The sequence below is a fragment of the Remersonia thermophila genome, chromosome 3, assembly GCF_042764415.1.
Source record: "Remersonia thermophila strain ATCC 22073 chromosome 3, whole genome shotgun sequence".
In the NCBI taxonomy this organism is placed as follows: Eukaryota; Fungi; Ascomycota; class Sordariomycetes; order Sordariales; family Chaetomiaceae; genus Remersonia; species Remersonia thermophila.
Genome location: NC_092219.1, coordinates 3130970 through 3150164, shown reverse-complemented (window position 1 = coordinate 3150164; position 19195 = coordinate 3130970). Strand labels below are relative to the sequence as shown.

Here is a 19195-nt window from a genome sequence, read left to right as displayed (position 1 = left end):
AGCAGCTGAGCGCGGGCGCCGAGGGGGAGGACCCGGAGTGGGAGGCGTGGGACGCGTACGCGTCCTTCCCGCCGGAGCGGCGGGCGCCGCACCTGACGGCCGGCGCGCTGGCCGGGTCGCGCGGCGTGGGGGGCTACCAGCGGGTGTGGCGGCACCGGCGGACGGGCGAGGTGGCGTCGGTGGTGTTCTTCGGGGCCGCGACGACGGGCTGGCCGGGCGTCGTGCACGGCGGCTGCCTCGCGACGATCCTCGACGAGGCGTGCGGCCGCGCGGCGTTCCTCGCGTGGGGCGGCAGGCCCGGCGTGACGGCCAGCCTCGGCCTCAGCTACCGGCGCGCGACGCTCGCCAACGGCTTCTACGTCGTGCGCACCCGGGTGCGCGACGACGCCGAGCTGCCGCCCGAGGAGCGCGGCAAGAGGCACTACAAGCTGTGGATCGACGCGCGGGTCGAGGACGCCGCCACGGGGGAGCTCAAGGTGACGAGCGAGGCGCTGTACGTCGGCGGCGAGGGGAAGCAGAGGGATCAGCGCTGGTGGGAAAAGAAGAAGGCGAAGCAGCAGCAGCAGCAGCAGCAGCAGGCGGCGCTGCAGTGGGACGAGAAGGAGAGGGAGGTGCATGCGAGGTTTTGAGGCCCGGAGCGGAAAAGCGGAGCGAGAAACGCTGCGAGGGCGGGTTGGGTGCGAAGGGCCATGGCAATGGCGTTGGCCTCAAGCATTCCATTGTGTTTTACAGGTCGACTTGTCAAATAGCATTGAGATAAAGAGCACAGCAATGGGAGAGGCCAGCAAGCCGCCGCGGCGGTCCTCGCCCCGCGTCGACGCCAAAGCATCAAAGCGCACCGGGTTTGCTAGAGAATGAAACCAACACCTGGCCCGTGGTTGAGGAGGGTCAGACGACGGGCCAGGAATTCCCCCCCTTTTTTCTTTTTTTTTTCTACTCTTCTTTCTCTTCCTCCTCCTACTTGTCAGCATTCCTGGGCTCCTTGCTTGCCCCTTCGAATAGTTACGCCATGCGGCCACGTCTTTTTCTCCTCCTGCATGAGTCCAATGGCCTCCACACAGCATCAGCAATCCTCCTCCCAAGGTTTCTTGTCGGTTCGTGATGGCGTCCCGTGTCTTCTTCTTCCCATTCCCATCCAGGATCCGTTATAGCACGCCCTTGGACCCCTGCCAGGCGCAGCTATCCACACAACCACACCAATCGGCTGGGTACCTTACACGGCCTGGCGGCGGCGGCGGCGGCGACGGCTTAGATCCTGTGCGTGCTGGGAGATATGTATGTATGTACACGCTGAGGGGTCTGGTCACCTTTGCTGCTTCTTCTCCTCTTTCCTTTTTGTCGGGACCGTGCCGTGAGAGCCGTGCTGTGGATGACCGCTGACTGTGAGCGTGGCATGCTGGCGGTATACATCGAATCCCATCGGATGGACCAAGGACGGTCGGCGTCAGCGAGAGGTTTCGGAGCACCGCCATCTGGGAACCCGCATTGAAAGGGTGTGTCTGTATATATATATATATATATATATATGTGTGTGTGTGTGTGTGTGTGTGTCCCAGGGTGAGTGAAAGGATCACAGCAACCCATCCATCAACAGTGTAGATTGGGTTGGAAAATACCCACACCATCACCTACGTACCGGCCTACCGACCTTCACAACCCATTCCTGCTGGGCTATCAACAAGGTCGATTTTCTCTTGCATGGCGGACGGGAGAACGTTGCATTCTCGTCGCGGTGCACCCGCCAAAGCAACAACAACAAAAAATAGCTCCCAAAGCGCACCACCTCCACTAGAGGGTCCGCTCGGACAAAAATATGCATGTGCTATATGCACAGCAAGACTGTCGTGGAAGCGAGCGAGAGAGGGCGCGCCATGCGATGTTGGGAGGAGGAGGAGGAGGAGGAGGAGGCGATGACCATAGGAGCCGCGGGCCGTCGATCCGAGCCCGAGCAGGCGAGGATGAAAAAGGAAAAAAAAAGGCACAGCATTGGTGAGGCGATGCATGCGATGGGACTGCAGCATCGAAAGCTCACAAGCCTCCATTAGACCCACGCACTGCAGCAGCGTAATGAGCGAAGCGAGGGCTGACGCTCCTCCTCCTCCTCCTCCTCTAGTTCTTCTTACACACACCCCTGGCTACTAGTAGGTTGTCCGACCCAACTCCTCTTCAACCGACCGTTTTCTCGACGGTTAACGGACCAACGTACAAGGATGCGTAGTGCCGAGGCCGATCCGTTTCCCCATGCCCTCGGTTCTGGGATGGGAGAGAGGAAATACAAGGGGAAGGGGTGTGTGTCTAATCGTCCTCTCCCCCTCCCTCTTCGCTCGCTTTTGTTTTGCTCGCAAGAGGGCAGCGAAGCTGTGCATACTGTGTGTACTAGTTCATGATATGCTCACGGCACGGAGAACCCCCCCCCCCCCCCCAATATCAAGTTTGGTAGTTTCAAGTCCATGTGTAACACTTTTTGAGACCACGCCGTTGTCGTTCCAGGAGAAGAGAAGAGGACGTGGTGGAACGATTGCCAGGAAAAGCTCCGGTTTCTCGATGGACTAACGGCATGCTTCAGCTCGTGTCATGAAAAGGGGGAAAAGGAATGGTCGCCAAGAAGGAGGGTATCAAGACGCGGTTTCGGCAAACGTCCAAGATCTACAAGAAACATCACGACACAAGACAGAGAGAACAAACACCCCCAAAACCGTGACTCAACGCTCCCGCCGGCCCCGTCAGCTGTAATCCCACAGCCTCCTTAACCCCGTCAAGGCGATGAGCAGCGCCTCGTCGGTCCGGATGTTCCTCGTGCCCTGGTTGGGCAGCACGTTGACCCAGTGGTCAAACAGCTCCTTGGTCCTGGCGCCGGCGATGCCCATCTCGCCGAGCTGCGGGTCGTTCATGGCGGCGTACTCGATGCCGCGCGGCCCGCCAAAGACGACGAGCAGGTGCTTGAAGTCCGGGGGGCTCTGGTCGGTCGGGAAGGCGCGCGACAGGGGCAGGCCGCGCTCCGAGGTGCCGATGCTCACGTCGTAGCCCTCCTCGTGGGGGCTCTCGGTCAGCACGGCCGACAGCGAGCCGGCGCGGCGCACGGTGAAGCCCCAAAAGTAGCCGCCCTCGGTGCGCGGGGTCGCGGGGTGGACGGGCTCCGGGGTGCCGCGCGGGTCGTCCGACATGCGGAGGGTGACGCGGGTCTTGGGGGGGATGGACTCGGCGACGGTGACGGTTTGGGGCATGCCGATGTCGACGACGGTGCTGGCGGAGGTGGGTTAGCCTGGTGAAGGGGCCGGCTCGGGGCTCGGGGCTCGCTTGCTTACCCCTGGCCGCCTTTGGGCGGCAGCTCCAGGGTCATGCCCTCGCGGTAGGGCAACCACTCGTCCTTGTGCGGGTGGTGCGGCATCTCGAGGCTCGGCAGCAACCCCTGCGACCGGAGGTTGGGGTGCAGGGGGAACAGAACCTTGCGCATGAAGGGGGGCGTCTCGAGGTAGGTGAGGAGGTGCTCCATGAAGTGGGCCGGGTCGACGTCGCCCGTGTAGGCGTCCGGGTCGGCGTTGGTGATGCGCTGGTCGACAGGGCTGTCGTCGAAGATGACCACCTCGTCGACCGAGAAGATGGCGGCCGCGCGGGCCACGTTGCCGACGGCGGTGGTCCTCTGCTCCCGCGTCACGCAGCTGCGGAAAGGTTAGCCTCTTTTTCTGACAGCCAGGCTGGACAAGGGGGAGGAGCAAAGATACTTTGTGATCAGGCTTGTCGGGACGGCCATGGAGATGGTCCATTCCCTCGGCTCCGTCGGCTTGAAGCGCTCGCGCTCCGGCACGTGGACGTCTTTGGCCTCGCTGGCATCCTGCATCTCGTCGTCCAGACGGCGCTTCTGGAGATTGTGTGTGTTAGCGACGGCCGATGAAGGGTCATGATGAACGACTATGTGTGTGTGATTTGATCTCATCCCATGTTTTTTTTTTTTTTTTCGAAAAAAAAAAAAGGAGTTTCACTCACTTTCCGCCGAGGCTCGAATGATGGTGGCATGTTGAAAACAATTACTTTGAATGGTGCTCTGAACGTTGAGATGGTCAGAGGCTGATCATGATCCGTCTCTCTTTAAGAGATGATGAAGCGTCTTGGAAGCGTCCTGGATTTTGGTCTTGAAGCCGGCAGAATTTCCTCCAGAAAACCTGACCGCCTGCCCGATATGGGCACCGACCACCACCGACTGGGATAACCCTAACCCTGGGCTCGATCGGTTCTGGACAAGTTGCCAGGGTCAGGGTCAGGGTCTTGAGCCGCTTCATCTTGTCACTCTCTCGTCTTCACCTCATTCAACCACCCAAGATCACCATCCCCATCCAACCCAACCCAACCCAGCCGCTCTCTGCTCCAAGAAGCACCATCATGGCCACTCACATCTCGTCCTCGGCCGAGTGGCGCCAAATCGTCGGCTCTCACACCATCGTCGTGGCCGACTGTAAGTCCCCCTCGGAACATGATCAAATCTCCCCCAAGGCGCTTACCCCTTCACTCAGTCTACGCCGACTGGTGCGGCCCCTGCAAGATGATCGCGCCCGTCTTCGAGTCCCTCGCCACCAAGCACGCCAAGCCCGGCAAGATCGCCTTCTGCAAGGTCAACGTCGACACCCAGCGCGACGTCGCCTCGCAGTACGGCGTGCGCGCCATGCCCACCTTCATCGTCCTGCGCTCCGGCAGCGTCGTCGACACCATCCAGGGCGCCAACCCCCCGGCCCTGACCGCCGCCGTCGACAAGGCCGTCAAGCTGGCCGGCCCGGGCGGCGGCACGGCCTTCTCGGGCGCGGGGCACCGGCTGGGCGGCACCCCGGTGGCCCGGCCTTCTTCCTCCTCGGCCCCCGCGGCGGCGGCGAGGCTTCCCCTGCCGAGGGACCTGGCGTCCTTGTGGCGGGCTCTCGTGGCGTTCTGTGGGCTGTATTTCTGGACGCTGTTTTCGGTGGGTGGTCTTGTGGATGACCGGTCGTTGGCGTGACGCTGCGTGGTGTGTAGTGTTGGCTGACCTGTCGGCAGATCGACCCGTACAAGGCCGCCGAGAACTCGCCGTTCAACCTGAAGAACCCCCCGGCTCCGCGAGGGCAAGCCCCGGGCTCCGGCCGGCCAGCGGCCCGTCCCGGATTCAAGACGCTGGCGGATCTGGGGTCGAGCTAGTCGTCCTCTCCGTCGTGGATGAGCGGGCAAGCAACGAATGGTTGGGTAGGGTGTTGAGGCGTTATCACGGGTGGTATGGGCCGTTTCGAGCATTGCTTTCTGGTCTTTTGTTTTCTTCTCACGGATCCTTTATTGCATGAGGGCGCCGCACCGCGCAATCACTCCTGCTACGCTACCTAGGGACGGGCGTAATCATTACCGTACGGTATTGTAACGTTACCCCACGCTGTCAGGTATCATTTCGTCTTATCGCAGGCCGATTCTCCCCAGAAAAAGTTCCCTTTGCATCTTGTCTGCCACGCACCTCCAGCACCCATTTTCCCAACATTGACGACGGCTGCACCATGCTTTCGGCGGGAAAACTGCAGCATCGGTGTCCCGGGTGCCGCGCCCAGCTTCTGAGCTTTTACGATGCTCTTTTGCTGCCGCGCGCAAGGCCCGCTGCGCAGCCGTTTCTGCAGCGCCGCCGCGCCCAACCGCCGCTGACCTCGACCGCCGCCGCCGCCGCCGCCGCCGCCGCGCCCCGCTCCTGGCCTGTCGCCGGCACCGCCAGGCACTTCTCGTCGACCCCGTCGCGCCGGCAGGATCCCGCGAAGCTCCCTACAGACCCGGCCGGCCCGCAATCCCCCGAGGAGATCGAGACCCTCGTCCGTCAGGCGCGGCAGACCTTTGGCAACACCCTGCCCCCGGGCTACCTGTCGCCCGAGGAATACAAGGTCTACGAGAGGCTCTACGGCCCGCCGCTGCGGGAAACGAGACCGGAAGATGTGGGCATCCCTTTCCACCGAGGAGGCGCCGCGGCCGGCGGGAGCGGCCAGCCCACCCTCTTGCGGCAAACGGAGCAGGGCCATCTCGAGGAGGTCGAGTACACCTTTGATCCGTCCACGGCGATGGAAGAGCAGGTCGCCGCGCAAGAGCGCCACGATGCGGAGGAGCCATACGCAGAGGAGCTAGGCGCGGAGGAAGAGTACGCCGAGGAGGAAGAAGGAGGCGTCGAGGGCCTTGAGGCGGACGCTCTCGACGCGGCGGACGCCCTCGAGCTCGCCGGCCGGTTCCCGCTGGCCCAGGGCGGCTCCTTGGACTACCTGCAGGTCACGGCCAACAACCCGCGCGAGCTCGAAGCGCTGCTCAAGCTGCAGGCCGACTTCGAAGCCGCCGCGCTTCGGCCTGCCCAAGAGGGGGTCCGCGAGGAGGAAACCATCACCGAGGAGGAGGAGGTGGAAGAAGAGGAGGAGGAGATGGACGAGGACGACGGCGAGCCGGACGCCCGGTTCGTCGAGCCGCGCGAGGTGGCCGGCTCGCGGCGGCTGCACGAGTACACGCGGCTGGGCCGGTTCGGCACCAAGCCCAGCACGCTGCAGCTGCCCAAGGCCACCTTGGTCGAACCCATCAGCGAGCTGCTGGCCAGGACCGAGATCGCGCACGTCCGCGAGACGGCCGAGCGCGTGCTCGGCGGGCCGGGGCTCCCCTACGGCCCGGCGACGCCCAAGTCCAAGTCCAACCTCCCGCAGAAGCCGCTCCTCCTCCAGGCCGGCCATCACAGGATGTCCAAGATCGAGGCGGATGCCTACCTGGCCGCCGTGATGCCGGGCCTGTACGCCACCGTCACGAGCGTGCTCGTCGAGGTGCGCAAGCGCCTCGGCGAGGCGTGGCTCCGGGAGCTGCTGACGCGGCCCGGGGGCGCGGGCCCGCGGGTGCTCGACGTCGGCGCCGGCGGCGCGGGCCTCGCGGCGTGGCAGGACGTCCTCAAGGCCGGCTGGGACGTGCTGCGCGAGAAGGGCGAGGTCGCGGGCCGCGAGCCGCCCAGCAAGCGGACCGTGGTGGTGGGCAACGAGAACCTGCGGCAGCGCGTGTCGCGGTTCCTGCACAACACGACGTTCCTGCCGCGGCTCCCCGACTACATCCACTCGCTCGAGGGCGCCGAGCGCAAGCTCGACGCCGGCGGCGAGCCGCAGCAGCGCAAGGTGTTTGACGTCATCATCGCGTCGCACGTGCTGATGCCGCTCGACAAGGAGTACAAGCGGCGCGAGCTGCTCGACAACCTGTGGAGCATGCTCTCGCCCGAGGGCGGCGTGCTCATCGTGGTCGAAAAGGGCCACCCGCGCGGCTTCGAGGCCGTGGCCGAGGTGCGGGACCGGCTGCTGAGCGAGTTCATCGTGCCGCCCTCGCCCTCGTCGGCGCCCCGCGAGGCGGCCATCCAGCCCGAGGGCGAGCGGGTGCGCGAGCCCGGCATGATCATCGCGCCCTGCACCAACCACGCCAAGTGCCCCATGTACCTGACGCCCGGCCTCAGCAAGGGCCGCAAGGACTTTTGCCACTTTAGCCAGCGCTTCATCCGCCCGCCCTTCCTCCAGCGGATCCTCGGCGCCTCGCACCGCAGCCACGAGGACATTGACTTCAGCTACCTCGCCGTCCGCCGCGGCGCCCAGCCGGCCCCGTCGCCGGCCTACCTGATGGGCAAGGAGGCGACGGACCGCGCCTTTGCCGGCTACGAGCAGGACCCGCCCGGCCAGGCGCCGCCGCCGCCGCCGCCGCATCCGCTGTCCCTCCCGCGCAACATCCTGACCCCGCTCAAGCGCCGGGGCCACGTGACGCTCGACGTGTGCACGCCCGCCGGCGACATTGAGCGCTGGGTCGTGCCGCGGTCCTTCTCCAAGCAGGCCTACCACGACGCGCGCAAGGCGGCGTGGGGCGACCTCTGGGCGCTCGGGGCCAAGACGCGGACGCCGAGAAAGATCCGCCTCGGGAGGCCCGGCCAGCAGGAGGACGGCAACAAGAAGAAGAGGACCCAGGTGGTGGAGGTGAACGTGCACCCCCAGTTCGGCGTGCTGAGCGCGCGGGATCGGCAGACCGGCCAGGACGTCTCGAGGCTGAGCGACAAGCGGGGGAAGCGGGTCAAGATGGAGGATTTGTGGAGGGAGATGGGCGGGGACGAGGTGGAGGACCCGGAGGATCTGGAGGATGCCGAGTACCTGAAGGGGGCCCAGGAAGAGGAGGATACGAGCCAGGGAAAGCAAACGTGAGAGGCCCAGCCTGGGCATGCATCGCTCGCTGTATCATACGATCTATCATGCTGTATCATAGAATGAACGACCCTCCCCCTCGTGACGCAAACATGATGAACCCAGCAATTCCCATGAACCACCGACCGGCACGTACACCCAACCAGGTAGGCTTCCTTGCTCCTATAGCTTCTCCAGCTCCAGGCATGAGAGAGAGAGAGAGAGAGATGCCTACTCTGTAGTGTTTCTTCGCCCCCGTTGGGGGGTCGGCATGGCAAGCGGCCGCGTTTAGCTTTCAGAAGCCCTCCGAGGAGAGGAGAGAGCGGTCGTGCACAGCACACCAAGAGCACGTGCGTTGCAGGTCCCGGCCCTTGCGTTCATGGAGACGTGACGTTGATGTAACAACAACCTTGGATCGTTGGGCGTCGTCAGAGGCAGAAGCAGAGGCAGAGGCAGAAGCAGAGGCAGAGGCAGAGGCAGAGTACGTGATGCCCGGCCCGTTCGCAGCAATGGCAGCCTTGGCGCGCGCGCCACGCCACGCCGAGGTGCCGCAACGCCGGGACGTCCGCTGTGGTTCTGGATCTGGATCTGCCAACTCGTACGTTGTTTGTTCTCCCTCCTTTCTCTCTCTCTCTCTCTCTCTCTCTCTCTCTCTCTCTCTCTCTTCTATATGGTTATAAGTATGTGCATACGGACCGTCTTTTGCTATAGGCTCAGCACAGCACAGCAAAGCACAGCACAGCACGATACTATACGTGCCTCGCAGACAGCTGCTAGCCCCCCTCTTCTCAAGCCACATGGAGGCAGCAGCAGCAGCAGTAGCAATGCACAACGTGAGCTTTGCATCGGCAGTTGGCCAATGGTTTGGGCGGGACCGTCGTGGCATTGCAGAACCGAGGAGCCCGTCCTTGCAGCAGCACTTGTACCGTAGTAGATGTGCGTTGCGGACCTACGCAGTAGTTACGTAAGTACCTTGGAGAATCCCTTTGGCCAGGTAGCAACCTCCATCAGGTAGGTACGGAGTGCCGTGTAAAGGAACGGATAACTATACACCACAAAGGTAGCTAGAATGCTTGCCTGCCTGCAGGTTGGGGAGCTGGCTGAGAGGGAGGGGATGGGCATGGATGCGAATACGGACCGACGCACCTCTTCCTCCTGCCAGCCGGCTTGTGCGGACGCTGTGCGGCGGATGATGGTAGAACGACCGAAAGAAGGAAGACGGGCGGTGCCCACCATACTGCGTGGTTATCACCCCAAGGACCGTGCCGATCGGAGCGATGAAACAAGATCGTCGTCGTCGTGGGCCATCACGGCGGGAAGATTCGACGAGAGAACCGGGTGCGATTCGCCCTGGCAGCGTGTGTGTGTGTGTGTGTGATTGATCATGAGGGGCATGCTTGCGCTGAGCCGTCGTGAGCATCACGATCGGAGAGAGGGATCTCCTCGGGGGACCTGGCATGCAGGACGCGTAACGTTATCGTCATTGTGTCGTTGGCCTCGATAGAGGCGGTACCGTCTGCCAACTAGCTATCTACCTGTAGTAGTACATACTGTGTACTGTGTGGTTGGCGTGCATGCGGGTTTGTTGATCGAGGTCCGCGACGGGCGTGCCCTCGTGCAGCACAGCTGTACTGTGTAAGTACTGCGTAGGCTGTGCTATAAGACGCCGAGCCAGGGGGATCCCCTAGACCTGGCAGAGCCAAGGCCGCCGGCGCATGGGCCGGCCCCCCTGGCAAGCGGCATGAACCGCTGCGGGGCGTTCGCGTCGAAGGGGGTGGGACCAGCGAGCCGGGCGAAAATCCAACAAACCCGAGTTAAGGGGGGTTTGTGAGCTCGGGGACCTCGACTCGATGAGGACAGGAATGTCATCCATGGGGGCCCTGATAGCGAGCCAGAAACTTCCTGACCCATGGCCTTGGGTTGAACGGGACTCCACCTCGCGCAAAAAAAGAAAGCGTTTGCAAGTACAACACCAAGACCGACGCTACGCGGTACATAGCAGCACCCAACCAAGTAGTTAGCTTGGGGGGAGGAGGTGGTGAGTCGTGGCAAGCCGGCGTGCTTGCAAGCATCACGAACTACATGAAGCATGCCCCATCCGACGCCGACCATGGCCGTCGGCCTCCCCACCCCCCTACCAGACCGCACGCTAACGAATCGGGCCAGAACCTGGAAAACGCATTCGTTTCTCTTCTGTCGGTGTCAGGACGAGACGCAGGGGGGAGGAGGAGGAGGAGAGAAACAGCGGCCACAGAAAGAAGACGAGCAGAAGAGGAAAAGAAACAACAGAAGCCATCCTGCAGCGAACACGACAGCCCCCGATCAGGGTACCTTTGCTTCGAGGTTGCCGATCCTCGCCCAGTGAGCATCGTGCATCCCGTTCCTGTGGCTGTCCGTTGCATACGACCGCAGCTCGGGGAACGGTGATGTGCATCTCCGGGGCTGGCAGCCAACCTTTTCCCTCCAGCACCAGCTCGGTCGACCCCCCCCCCCCTCTCCGCCTAACGATCGCTGACATCACCGCAACGAGGTCCCTCCACCCTCCCCTCCCGGGGGAAAACAAGCCACCGACAGGCCAACCACGATCGGGGCCGTCACCATGGCGCCCCCCCAGCCTCTCCGGCTCCGGCACTTGCACCTCCCCAGCCTCCACCCCCACTACGTCCCCTACACCCTCGCCAGCCGGGTCCAGGAGCACCTCCGCCGCGAGCACCTGGCCTTCAAGGACGCCGCCGCCCACCAGGACGGTGGGGTCAGCTCGCGGCCGCCTTCTCCGCCGCCCCCCGCGCTCATTTCCTTCACCCCGTCGCCCATCTTCACCCTCGGCCGCCGCCAGACCGCGCCCCTGACACGGGGGGAGCTTGCGAGGCTGACCGCCCCGCTGGAAATCGCGCCGCCTCCGCCCTTTGCCGGGCTTCGGGGAGCGCCAGCGCCAACGGCAGCGCCAGCGCTAGCACCGGCACCAGCCCAGGCACAGGCACAAGCACAAGCACACGTGCCATCGCAAGCCCGCGCGCGCACGGCAGGACAAGGAACCCTCCCAGCGCCCCCCTCCCACCCCCACCCCCGGGTCCTCGCCTCCCCGCGCGGCGGCCTGACCACCTACCACGGCCCCGGCCAGGTCGTGCTGTGGCCGGTGATCGACCTGCGCGCCGTCGGGCCCGAGGCGGCGGCCGCCGCCGCGGCGCGCCTGAGCTGCTGCGCCCCCGCGGGGCTGCGCGGCGGCGGCGGCGGGCTGACGGTGCGGACGTACGCGCGCCTCCTCGAGACGACGACCGCCGCCGTCCTGGGCCGGGCGTTTGGGCTGGAGGCGGTCACGACGGAGGATCCCGGGGTTTGGGTCGTCCGCCAGCCGCTGCTTCAGCGTCGGCAGCAGCAGCAACTGCAGCAAGAAGGGGCTGGGGCCGAGGCGGAGATCGGGGAGGCTGGCAGCAAGGAGCTGGCCAAGATCGCCGCCCTGGGGGTGCATCTTCGACGGCACATCACGGCGCTGGGGACGGCGCTGAACGTGGCCTTGCCGGGGACGGACAGCCGGGGGGACGGCGGCGGGAACGGGAGCGGGGACGAGCGGACGAACCCGTGGTCGAGGTTCGTCGCGTGCGGGCTCGCCGGAAAGGGCGTGACCAGCGTGGCCGGCGAGCTGGCGAGGAGGGCCCGCAAGCACGGTCCCGCGGCGGCCGCGGCCGCCACCGCCACCGTCAACGCCGCCGGGGACTTGTTCCGCGGCGGGGTCGAGCTCCTGGACGAGATGCTCCTGCGGCAGCAGCGGTTCGGCGCCGAGGAGGCAAGGACCCGAGAGCAAGCCGTGGCCGACGCGTGGGCCGAGGAGTTTGCGCGGGGCATCGGGCTCGAGCACGACGGGCGCGGCAGCGGGGCGGTGGAACGCGTCGGTACCGAGGAGGTCCTGGGCCTGATGGAGCGCTTGGTCCGGTCGGCGCAGGAGCAGGGGGGCAAGCAGGCCGGCCACGACGAGGAGGGCGAAGGAGGAGCAGACGCGGCGGAGCATCTTGGCGAGGAGCTCGAGTATCTGGACAGCATCCGGAGGTTGCTCGGCGTAGGGGCATGATTCCGGGCCATGCGTTGTAGAACTGCATGACGGAACCTCCAGGAGGGCGACGACTGCTTGCAAGAATGCGTACTTCCCCCCTCCCCTCCTTTCTCAACACCCACCACAGCAAGGTCTCCCCCGGACAGAGACGGGCTTGTGCGCAGTACATAGGCATCACTCCCGTTTTCTTTTTGTCTCTGGAGGTATAGACGGGATGTTGTCCTCCAACATGGCATACTCCATCCTCCTCCTTTACTTCATCATCATCCTCACCATCATCATCATCACCGCCATCATCCTCACTACACAGCATATCAATCCACAACCCGACAAGTGGGCCGAACCACGGGGTTTCCCGTTTCATTGACCTGCATGGGACGAGTGTCTCGCCCTCGCGAATTCCCAAGGCGCAGAACCCGCCGAATCTCGCGGCGTCGTGCGTGGAGCCTCCTCCTCCTCCTCGTCGTCGTAAGAAGTCCCTGTCTCTCTCTGTGCGTGTGTGTGTGTATGCATATGTATGTGTGTATGTGTGTACCGTGTACCAGCGGTGTACGTCCGTGGCACAGCCGTCCCAACCCGCCCGGGCCCAGCTCCGAGGGAGAGGGTCGCGTGGAAAAGGTGGTCAGGGACACGCCTCCCAACGCCACCTGGGACCTGCAACTGCAACACAACGTGGCCGTCAGGGTAACGTCTGGCGGGATTCGGGCCGGACGTGCCTCGCAGGATCAAACCCTCTCGCTACCTTGGGCGCCTATGTAGTTAGTATTGTGTGCTGTATTAGTATGGAATACGTGTTGGGATGACAGCCCCCTCCCCCCCCCCCCCCCCCTCCCTTTCCCCCCAAGCCGGGCACGTCACGTCTGCCCGTGAGAGCCCCGAGACAAGGACCATGCCGCTGGTCCCGGCCCTGAGATATCGAGGGCCAGCGCAGGCCTAGCTGAACCAACGCTCCTGGTAGGAATGCTTGTTCTGCGACATCGCGTCGCCGCCATCCCGTGCCGACAAAATCCGTTCCCCATACCGCACCTACACGTGCACAATGCCGCCTGCACCTTTCTGCCATGTAGCCCACGGGTTCATCGTCTTGTCTGCCAAGCTTCAAGACGGGCCTAATAATCGGATTCAATCCCTGACGCAGCCCGTCTCTCTCCTCGGCAAGATCCCCGGGGAGGGGGAGGGGGAGGGGAGGAAAAATCCTCCCGCCGCGCCCATCTAGAAAGCCCCCGACATTCTTCACTTCACGTGGAGGTTTCTTAACCCAGATGAGGCAAGCCGGTTCCCGCTACTGTCCAGCCCCGGGCCGGGTGTCTCACATTGCCCAACGCCACCTTTCGGTGCTTATCCTCCTGGGAAACCAACCCTTCTCCCCCCCCAAAACCTCGGGCCCGCGCGCGGAGGATGTCAGGTGGGACGACGTAGGATGGGAAATGTGTGTGTGTGTGTGTGTGTGTGCGTGTCAGACATTCGTACTATCGTCTTTTTTCTTCGTCTTCTTGTGCCCATGTTTCCAAGCAACGGGGACCGGACCCTACGTCATGACGACGGACATGGCGGTGGGCAAAGCAGGCCCGGGAGATGCCCGCTTATGGAACACCTCTCTCTCTCTCTCTCTCTCTCTCTCTCTTTATCTTTCTCTCTCTCTCTCTCTCTTTCTCTCTTTCTTTCTTTTCTCTCTTTCTCTCGCCGGCTCTCTCTCTCACCAGAGAGAGCCATCTCAAAAAAAAAAAAAAAAAAAAAAAAAAAAAAAAAAAAAACCATCCAGCTATCCCTACCAGGCTACACCTCACCGCTCTCCCGTAATCTACTGACCGTAATCTACTGGCTGTAATCTACCAAAAAGTGCTAGCAGCTCGCCCGGCGCATGGCATGCGCGAAGCTGGCGTGAGACAATCGCCATACCATGCCTTTACAATCGGCACGCCCCTCGTGGGAGCTTCCCCCCTCTCCCCCACCCTCCTCCTTCTCCTCCTCCTCCTCTTCCTCCTCTTCCTCCTCTTCCTCCTCTTCCTCCTCTTCCTCCTCCCCCCCCGCTTCCCGGAGACCACCTGACACTTGACCGGAAACCCACCCGCCGCTCGCCAGCTGCACGCGCAGGATGACACATACACCTGATGCCCCTTCGTCAAGCGTCAAGCGGGCCGCATCGGGTCGTTTGAAGGGCCGGCATTGGGCAGATGTCACATCCGGAGACCATCACATCACCCAAACGGTGCGGCCCTAGGTACCTACATCCAGCCAAAGCACGGTACCTTGGCTGGCTCGCTACCTGCCTAGCTAGCTTGCAAGCCAGACAGGCAGCACAGACAAGCAAGCAAGTAGGCAGGTAGCTGGTAAGTGGCTTCTCGTAGGGTTTGGATGGACTGAATGGCACCAAGGCCCAAGTGACCGATTCCATTTCATATCATCTTCCTCCTCCCTCCTACCCTCCTTGGACAAGAAGCTAGGCTTTCTCTGCCCTGGCTTCCTTTCCCCCCTCTCCCCCCCCACAGGCTAGGACCTAGATACAAAATCATGATCGCTACGTAGACATCTAAAACCATCATCATTCATCCCGCACCAGAGCGAGCCTAACCTCTCGGCCGATCCGTCTTCTCCAGCATCCTCCCCCTCTCTGGTGCGGAGCAGACTTTGCCCCCTACCGTTTTGTATTACAATGATTGTTCTGTCAGTTTTGAGGCTCCCCCCCCCCCCCCCCCCTTCCCCCGTTGCTCCTCGTCCATGCAAGGCCGCCGCGCCTGAAAGTCCTCGTCACCCAACGACCCCCCTTTTTGGCCTCCATCCTCTCCTGTGAGATGCAATCCCATATCCTGGACAATAAACTGGAAAGAGGAAGAAAGAAAAACCGGGGAAGGAGAATGTGAAAAAAATCCTATCCGAAGCCGAAGACACCATGCACCATGAAGACCTTGCGTAGTGGGCTTGTAGATAAGAAACAACCAAATGAGGAGAAAAAGAAAAGACAAGACGGGAATATCGTGTGCCCATGGCTGTGCCCATGGCTGTGCCCATGGCTGTGCCCGTGCCGGTTGAAGCCAAAGCCGCGACGTGAAAGATGGCGTAGATGACGGAGTTGGAACTCAGCTCACACGGCCGACATGTGGCTTCAGACCATCCCATCGCTGTCCACAAAGCGGGAAGGGGTATGGCCCCTGAAAAGAACAGGGGTTTCTCTCGTTCACCTCGTCGAGACCTGAAAGAGAGAGAGGGAAAGAGAGAAATAAAAAGTCGGTCCGGTCATTCTTCGTCGTCGGCTGACTCAAAAAAGGAAAAAATGAAAAAGAAAGAAAAAAAACTCCCTACACCCACCCACCCCTGCAATGCCGATATTAGTATGTCCCGGTAACGTCGTAGTATCTCATGCGCCCGCGCGCCATCGTTGGTAGCGGCCTGGTTGTCGGCCGCGGTTGGCGAAACCAGCCCTCTTTTGCACGGCTCATGAGCCGGTCGACTTCTTCCTCCCGCCGCCCTGCGGCGGGGTGGTCCGATCATCCACGTCCGGCCTGTACTCCTCGGGCTGGAAGTTGGGGTTATTGAAGTGCGCCGTGTTGAAGTGCGAGTTTCTGAACGACGGCGTCTGCATCGTCTGCTCGCGGCGCCATGTTTCGCTGGCATGGTCGCCGCTGCGCCAGCACCACTCGCTGATGCGGATCGGGTCGGCCGATGGCGCCGGGGCCGTGGCGGGCGCCGTCGGCATCGGCATCGGCGGCGGCGGCGGCGGCGGCGCGGCCTGCTGGAGCGGGTCAACGTAGGGTTGCGGCACCCATGCGGAGGGGACCGCGGCCGGGTTGTACGGCAACGACGCCGGGGTCGGCTGGAGCATGGGACCCAAAAGACCCGGCGTCTGCATGCCCAACCCCGGGATCATGGACATGGCCTGCATGCTGACGGCTCCGAAGCTGTGCATGGCCATGGGGGAGCTGCTCACGGCAGCGAAAGGCTGAGAAAAGGTTGCGACGCGGTGCACCTGGATGTTGACAGGCCCCGGCTCGGGGACGTAGAGCATGTCGTAGTGGTCCGGGCGGTACAGGAGGTGGATGGTGGGGCCCAGCCGGCCGGCGGCCTCCTCGGGGAAGGTGTACTTGTTCACCTCGGAGCCGGCGCTCCGGTCCAGGTAGGCCACCTCGAGGCTGAATCCGGCATCCTTGAGGAGCACGTCGACCAGGAGGATCACGCCGAGGTTGTCGATCTCGACGCCGTGGCGCCCGAGAACCTCGGCGCAGTACCCGTCGACGCCCGAGTCGAGGATGACGAAGCCCTCGAACCGCTCTCTGTTGGCCTTGAGGTACGAGATGGCCAGCATCCGGAGGTGGTACAAGATCGAGTTGGAGGTGGCGTCCGAGTTGAAGGCTTCTTCGAGGGCGGCGATGGCCTGGTGGGGTTGGTCGGCGAGGCCCGAGAGCTTGTCCATGAGGTTGAGGGTTTCCTCGACGAAGTCCTCGTACACGTGGGACGAAAACCCGCCGACCGTCTCGATCAGGCTGTTGAGGCTTTCCAGGCGCTGCCTCTCGGCGACGATGGCGGCCTTGTTGCTCATCTTGATGAGCGTCTCAAAATAGCCGAAGCCGATGGCTGCGCATCATTAGCATCGCCGTGACCATGCTGAGGGCAAGGGAGAGAAAGAGAGAGAGAGAGAGAGCGTCGGCGCCATCTTACCTCGCCAGCCGCAATTGCCATCTCCCAGGATGGGGCGGTAATGAGAGTACGTTTGCGGGAGCGCCTAAGAGGATGCGTCAGGATAGGCTGAACAGCACGACATGCACCTCACCCATCGGGCATTCTACGTACCGACGTCTTCTGGACATAGACCGGGTCGGCCTTTGCGTACTCGGCGGTGATGGCGGAGATGGGCGTCTTTTTGCCCACGAGAGGGCCCTGTTGGCAAGGCGCGGGTTCCGCACGTGTGAGCCTGTGGATTCTTGGGGCCTCGCCCACTCGGCAAGGAAGAAGCGGCAGACGGGGGAAGAGAAAGCGATGACAAGAATTACCTGGAGCTCTGGCTGGTACCCGCGGGCCGCCTCCTGCTGCGAGGCGATATCGTCGTTATTCGACTCCATTTGGGGCAGCAGGGGGATGGAAGGGTGGCGATGTGCGGACGTGGTCAGGGTGGGAGCAGCGGCGGACGATGTTGGCGGTGTTGTTGTTGTTGTCGTCGTCGTCGTAGTTGTTGTTGTTGATGCTGTTATTGCTGCCGCTGTGGTGGAGTGGAAAGGGAACGGGGCGGAGACGGGCGGGGCGGGGCCGACACCCGCGCTGCAAGAGCTGGGGCCGGCGCTGGCGAACAGCCCAGGCGACCCGTACAGCAGGTTGTTGACCGCCGAATTTCCGCCTGCTGCACCCGGCGCCGAAGCACTCCGATCGTGGTTCAGACCGAGCGGTGTGGGTTCAAAGTTGTAATCGGGGAGACCCTGCGGAATGGCATACCCGGTCGTGAGGTGAAGAAAGGTTGGAGGCTCGGGCTGGAACATGCCGGAGGAGGGTTCTGTGAGAGGGCGGAGGAGGTGAGGGTCCGTCTGCAACGTGACGATCTAAGAGCCGAGAGAGGAGTCGAGCGTCCGCGTCCACGTGTGGAGTCGTGCCTGTGCCGGGAGCATGAGTGCGTCGATGGAGGCGGGATTGCGAGCGGCGGCTTTGCAAGACGGGACGGGGTCGCTCGCTGCCTGTCTTTAGGTTTCGCCTGCGAAGGAAAACCGACTGCAAGACCAGCCGGGCCGGAGAGGGAGCGAGACTCGAGTATAGGTAGCAACAGCAACAGCAGCAGCAGCAGCAGCGGCAGCAGCAGCAGCAGCAGGAGCAGGAGGAGCGGAGCAGCAGCAACAGGAGCAGCAGCAGCAACAGCAACAGCAACAGCAACAACAACGGCGAGCGTGGAAGAGGACGGGGGACCGGAGGACAGGCGGGACCCACGACGAAGGGCTGGTGGTTTTATGTGCTGCGCGATGGCCCTGTCCGGGGAGCGCAAAAGAGTGGAGAATCTGGCAGCAGCCCGGCAGCACCAGCAGGGCCCCGTCTCGGCTGCTAGGTACAGTAGCTAAGGTAGTAAATGTGCTGCAGCTTGACGGCCTGCCTCTAGCCGACTGAGGAACCACCGTAGCCTGGGCGTCTGGCGTTAACAAGACAGGCAGGGGTTCACAAAAACACCTAAATATATTAAAAATAAAAATAAAAAGGAACCAGGACAAGGCTGGAGTGGCCGGTGGGCGACGATGGGGAGCGTCGGGTATCGGGTGGCAGGAAATGGAAACTGGACCAAAAAAAAAAAAGAAGCAAAGAAATAAAAATACACGTTCGGTCCCGATACATGTACCGACCGTCGGTGCCTCTAGGAAAGAGCAGAGAGTGTCGGGTGACTGTGGGTAGGTACCTTAGGTACCTGCTTACCTGAAGCATTGGATGAAACTCCCGTACTGTGTACCGCTGTCTACACCATATTGGGACGCGAGAAAGTCTATTACGGAGGGTGTGTGTGTGTGTGTGTGTGTGTGTGTGTGTGTGTGTGTGTGTGCTGTGTGTGCTGTGTCCAGCCTGTCCGCCCGGGCCCCTTCTTCCAAGACCCGGCTTCGGGCCAGAAGCAGGACCCATCCAGCCTGCAGACGTGTTGAGTGTACGGTGTATGTATGTACAAGGTAGCAACAATCGCCGGCGGCAACAAACAAAATCATTATGTAGGTACCTAGGTAGGTAGTCATGGACGTGGAACCAAGCCAAGAGACCGCGAATCCCGTCGTCAGGAGCCCTTGCGTGGTTGGAGTGGATGGGAGGGACGGAGTCGCGGCATTGCACTGAGGATTGATGAACCCACCTCATGCGTACGCTTGTACGCTTCCTTGCACAGGTTGTTACACCACAAAAAAAACCCCTGGCAAACTCCCATGTCAAACTGCCGTTTCTTGCATGGATGGCTAGGTAGCTTGGCAGGCTCTTGCTTCTTCGCCCGGCGCGGTGGGTGAGGTGTGTACAGAACACGGGGGTGAGGTCCAGCGTCTCCCAG

At 62.5% G+C, this 19195-nt stretch overlaps 7 protein-coding genes across 7 annotated transcripts; 4 read left to right on the top strand and 3 right to left on the bottom strand.

The window, feature by feature from the left end:
• Positions 1-2723: 2723 nt before the first annotated feature.
• On the bottom strand, positions 2724-4014 carry VTJ83DRAFT_3712 (uncharacterized protein; the record flags this gene model as incomplete). Its single annotated transcript, XM_071010121.1, has 4 exons — positions 2724-3243; positions 3306-3659; positions 3723-3859; positions 3985-4014. 4 exons carry the CDS (start codon positions 4012-4014, stop codon positions 2724-2726), a joined length of 1041 nt encoding a protein of 346 aa, XP_070867590.1.
• A 363-nt stretch (positions 4015-4377) lies between these two features.
• Positions 4378-5157, top strand: VTJ83DRAFT_3711 (uncharacterized protein; the record flags this gene model as incomplete). The annotated part of the gene is made up of 3 exons (XM_071010120.1): positions 4378-4450; positions 4509-4945; positions 5020-5157. The coding sequence occupies 3 exons, from the start codon at positions 4378-4380 to the stop codon at positions 5155-5157; spliced, it is 648 nt and encodes a 215-aa protein (XP_070867589.1).
• Positions 5158-5501: 344 nt separating this feature from the next.
• Positions 5502-8180, top strand: VTJ83DRAFT_3710 (uncharacterized protein; the record flags this gene model as incomplete). The annotated part of the gene is made up of 1 exon (XM_071010119.1): positions 5502-8180. The coding sequence occupies one exon, from the start codon at positions 5502-5504 to the stop codon at positions 8178-8180; it is 2679 nt and encodes an 892-aa protein (XP_070867588.1).
• Positions 8181-10241: 2061 nt separating this feature from the next.
• Positions 10242-10586, top strand: VTJ83DRAFT_3709 (uncharacterized protein; the record flags this gene model as incomplete). The annotated part of the gene is made up of 1 exon (XM_071010117.1): positions 10242-10586. The coding sequence occupies one exon, from the start codon at positions 10242-10244 to the stop codon at positions 10584-10586; it is 345 nt and encodes a 114-aa protein (XP_070867587.1).
• A 172-nt stretch (positions 10587-10758) lies between these two features.
• VTJ83DRAFT_3708 (uncharacterized protein) lies at positions 10759-12225 on the top strand (the record flags this gene model as incomplete). Its single annotated transcript, XM_071010116.1, has 1 exon — positions 10759-12225. One exon carries the CDS (start codon positions 10759-10761, stop codon positions 12223-12225), a length of 1467 nt encoding a protein of 488 aa, XP_070867586.1.
• A 2730-nt stretch (positions 12226-14955) lies between these two features.
• VTJ83DRAFT_3707 (uncharacterized protein) lies at positions 14956-15324 on the bottom strand (the record flags this gene model as incomplete). Its single annotated transcript, XM_071010115.1, has 1 exon — positions 14956-15324. One exon carries the CDS (start codon positions 15322-15324, stop codon positions 14956-14958), a length of 369 nt encoding a protein of 122 aa, XP_070867585.1.
• A 316-nt stretch (positions 15325-15640) lies between these two features.
• VTJ83DRAFT_3706 (uncharacterized protein) lies at positions 15641-17672 on the bottom strand (the record flags this gene model as incomplete). The annotated part of the gene is made up of 4 exons (XM_071010114.1): positions 15641-16776; positions 16861-16924; positions 16993-17079; positions 17193-17672. The coding sequence occupies 4 exons, from the start codon at positions 17670-17672 to the stop codon at positions 15641-15643; spliced, it is 1767 nt and encodes a 588-aa protein (XP_070867584.1).
• Between the last annotated feature and the right edge of the window lie 1523 nt (positions 17673-19195).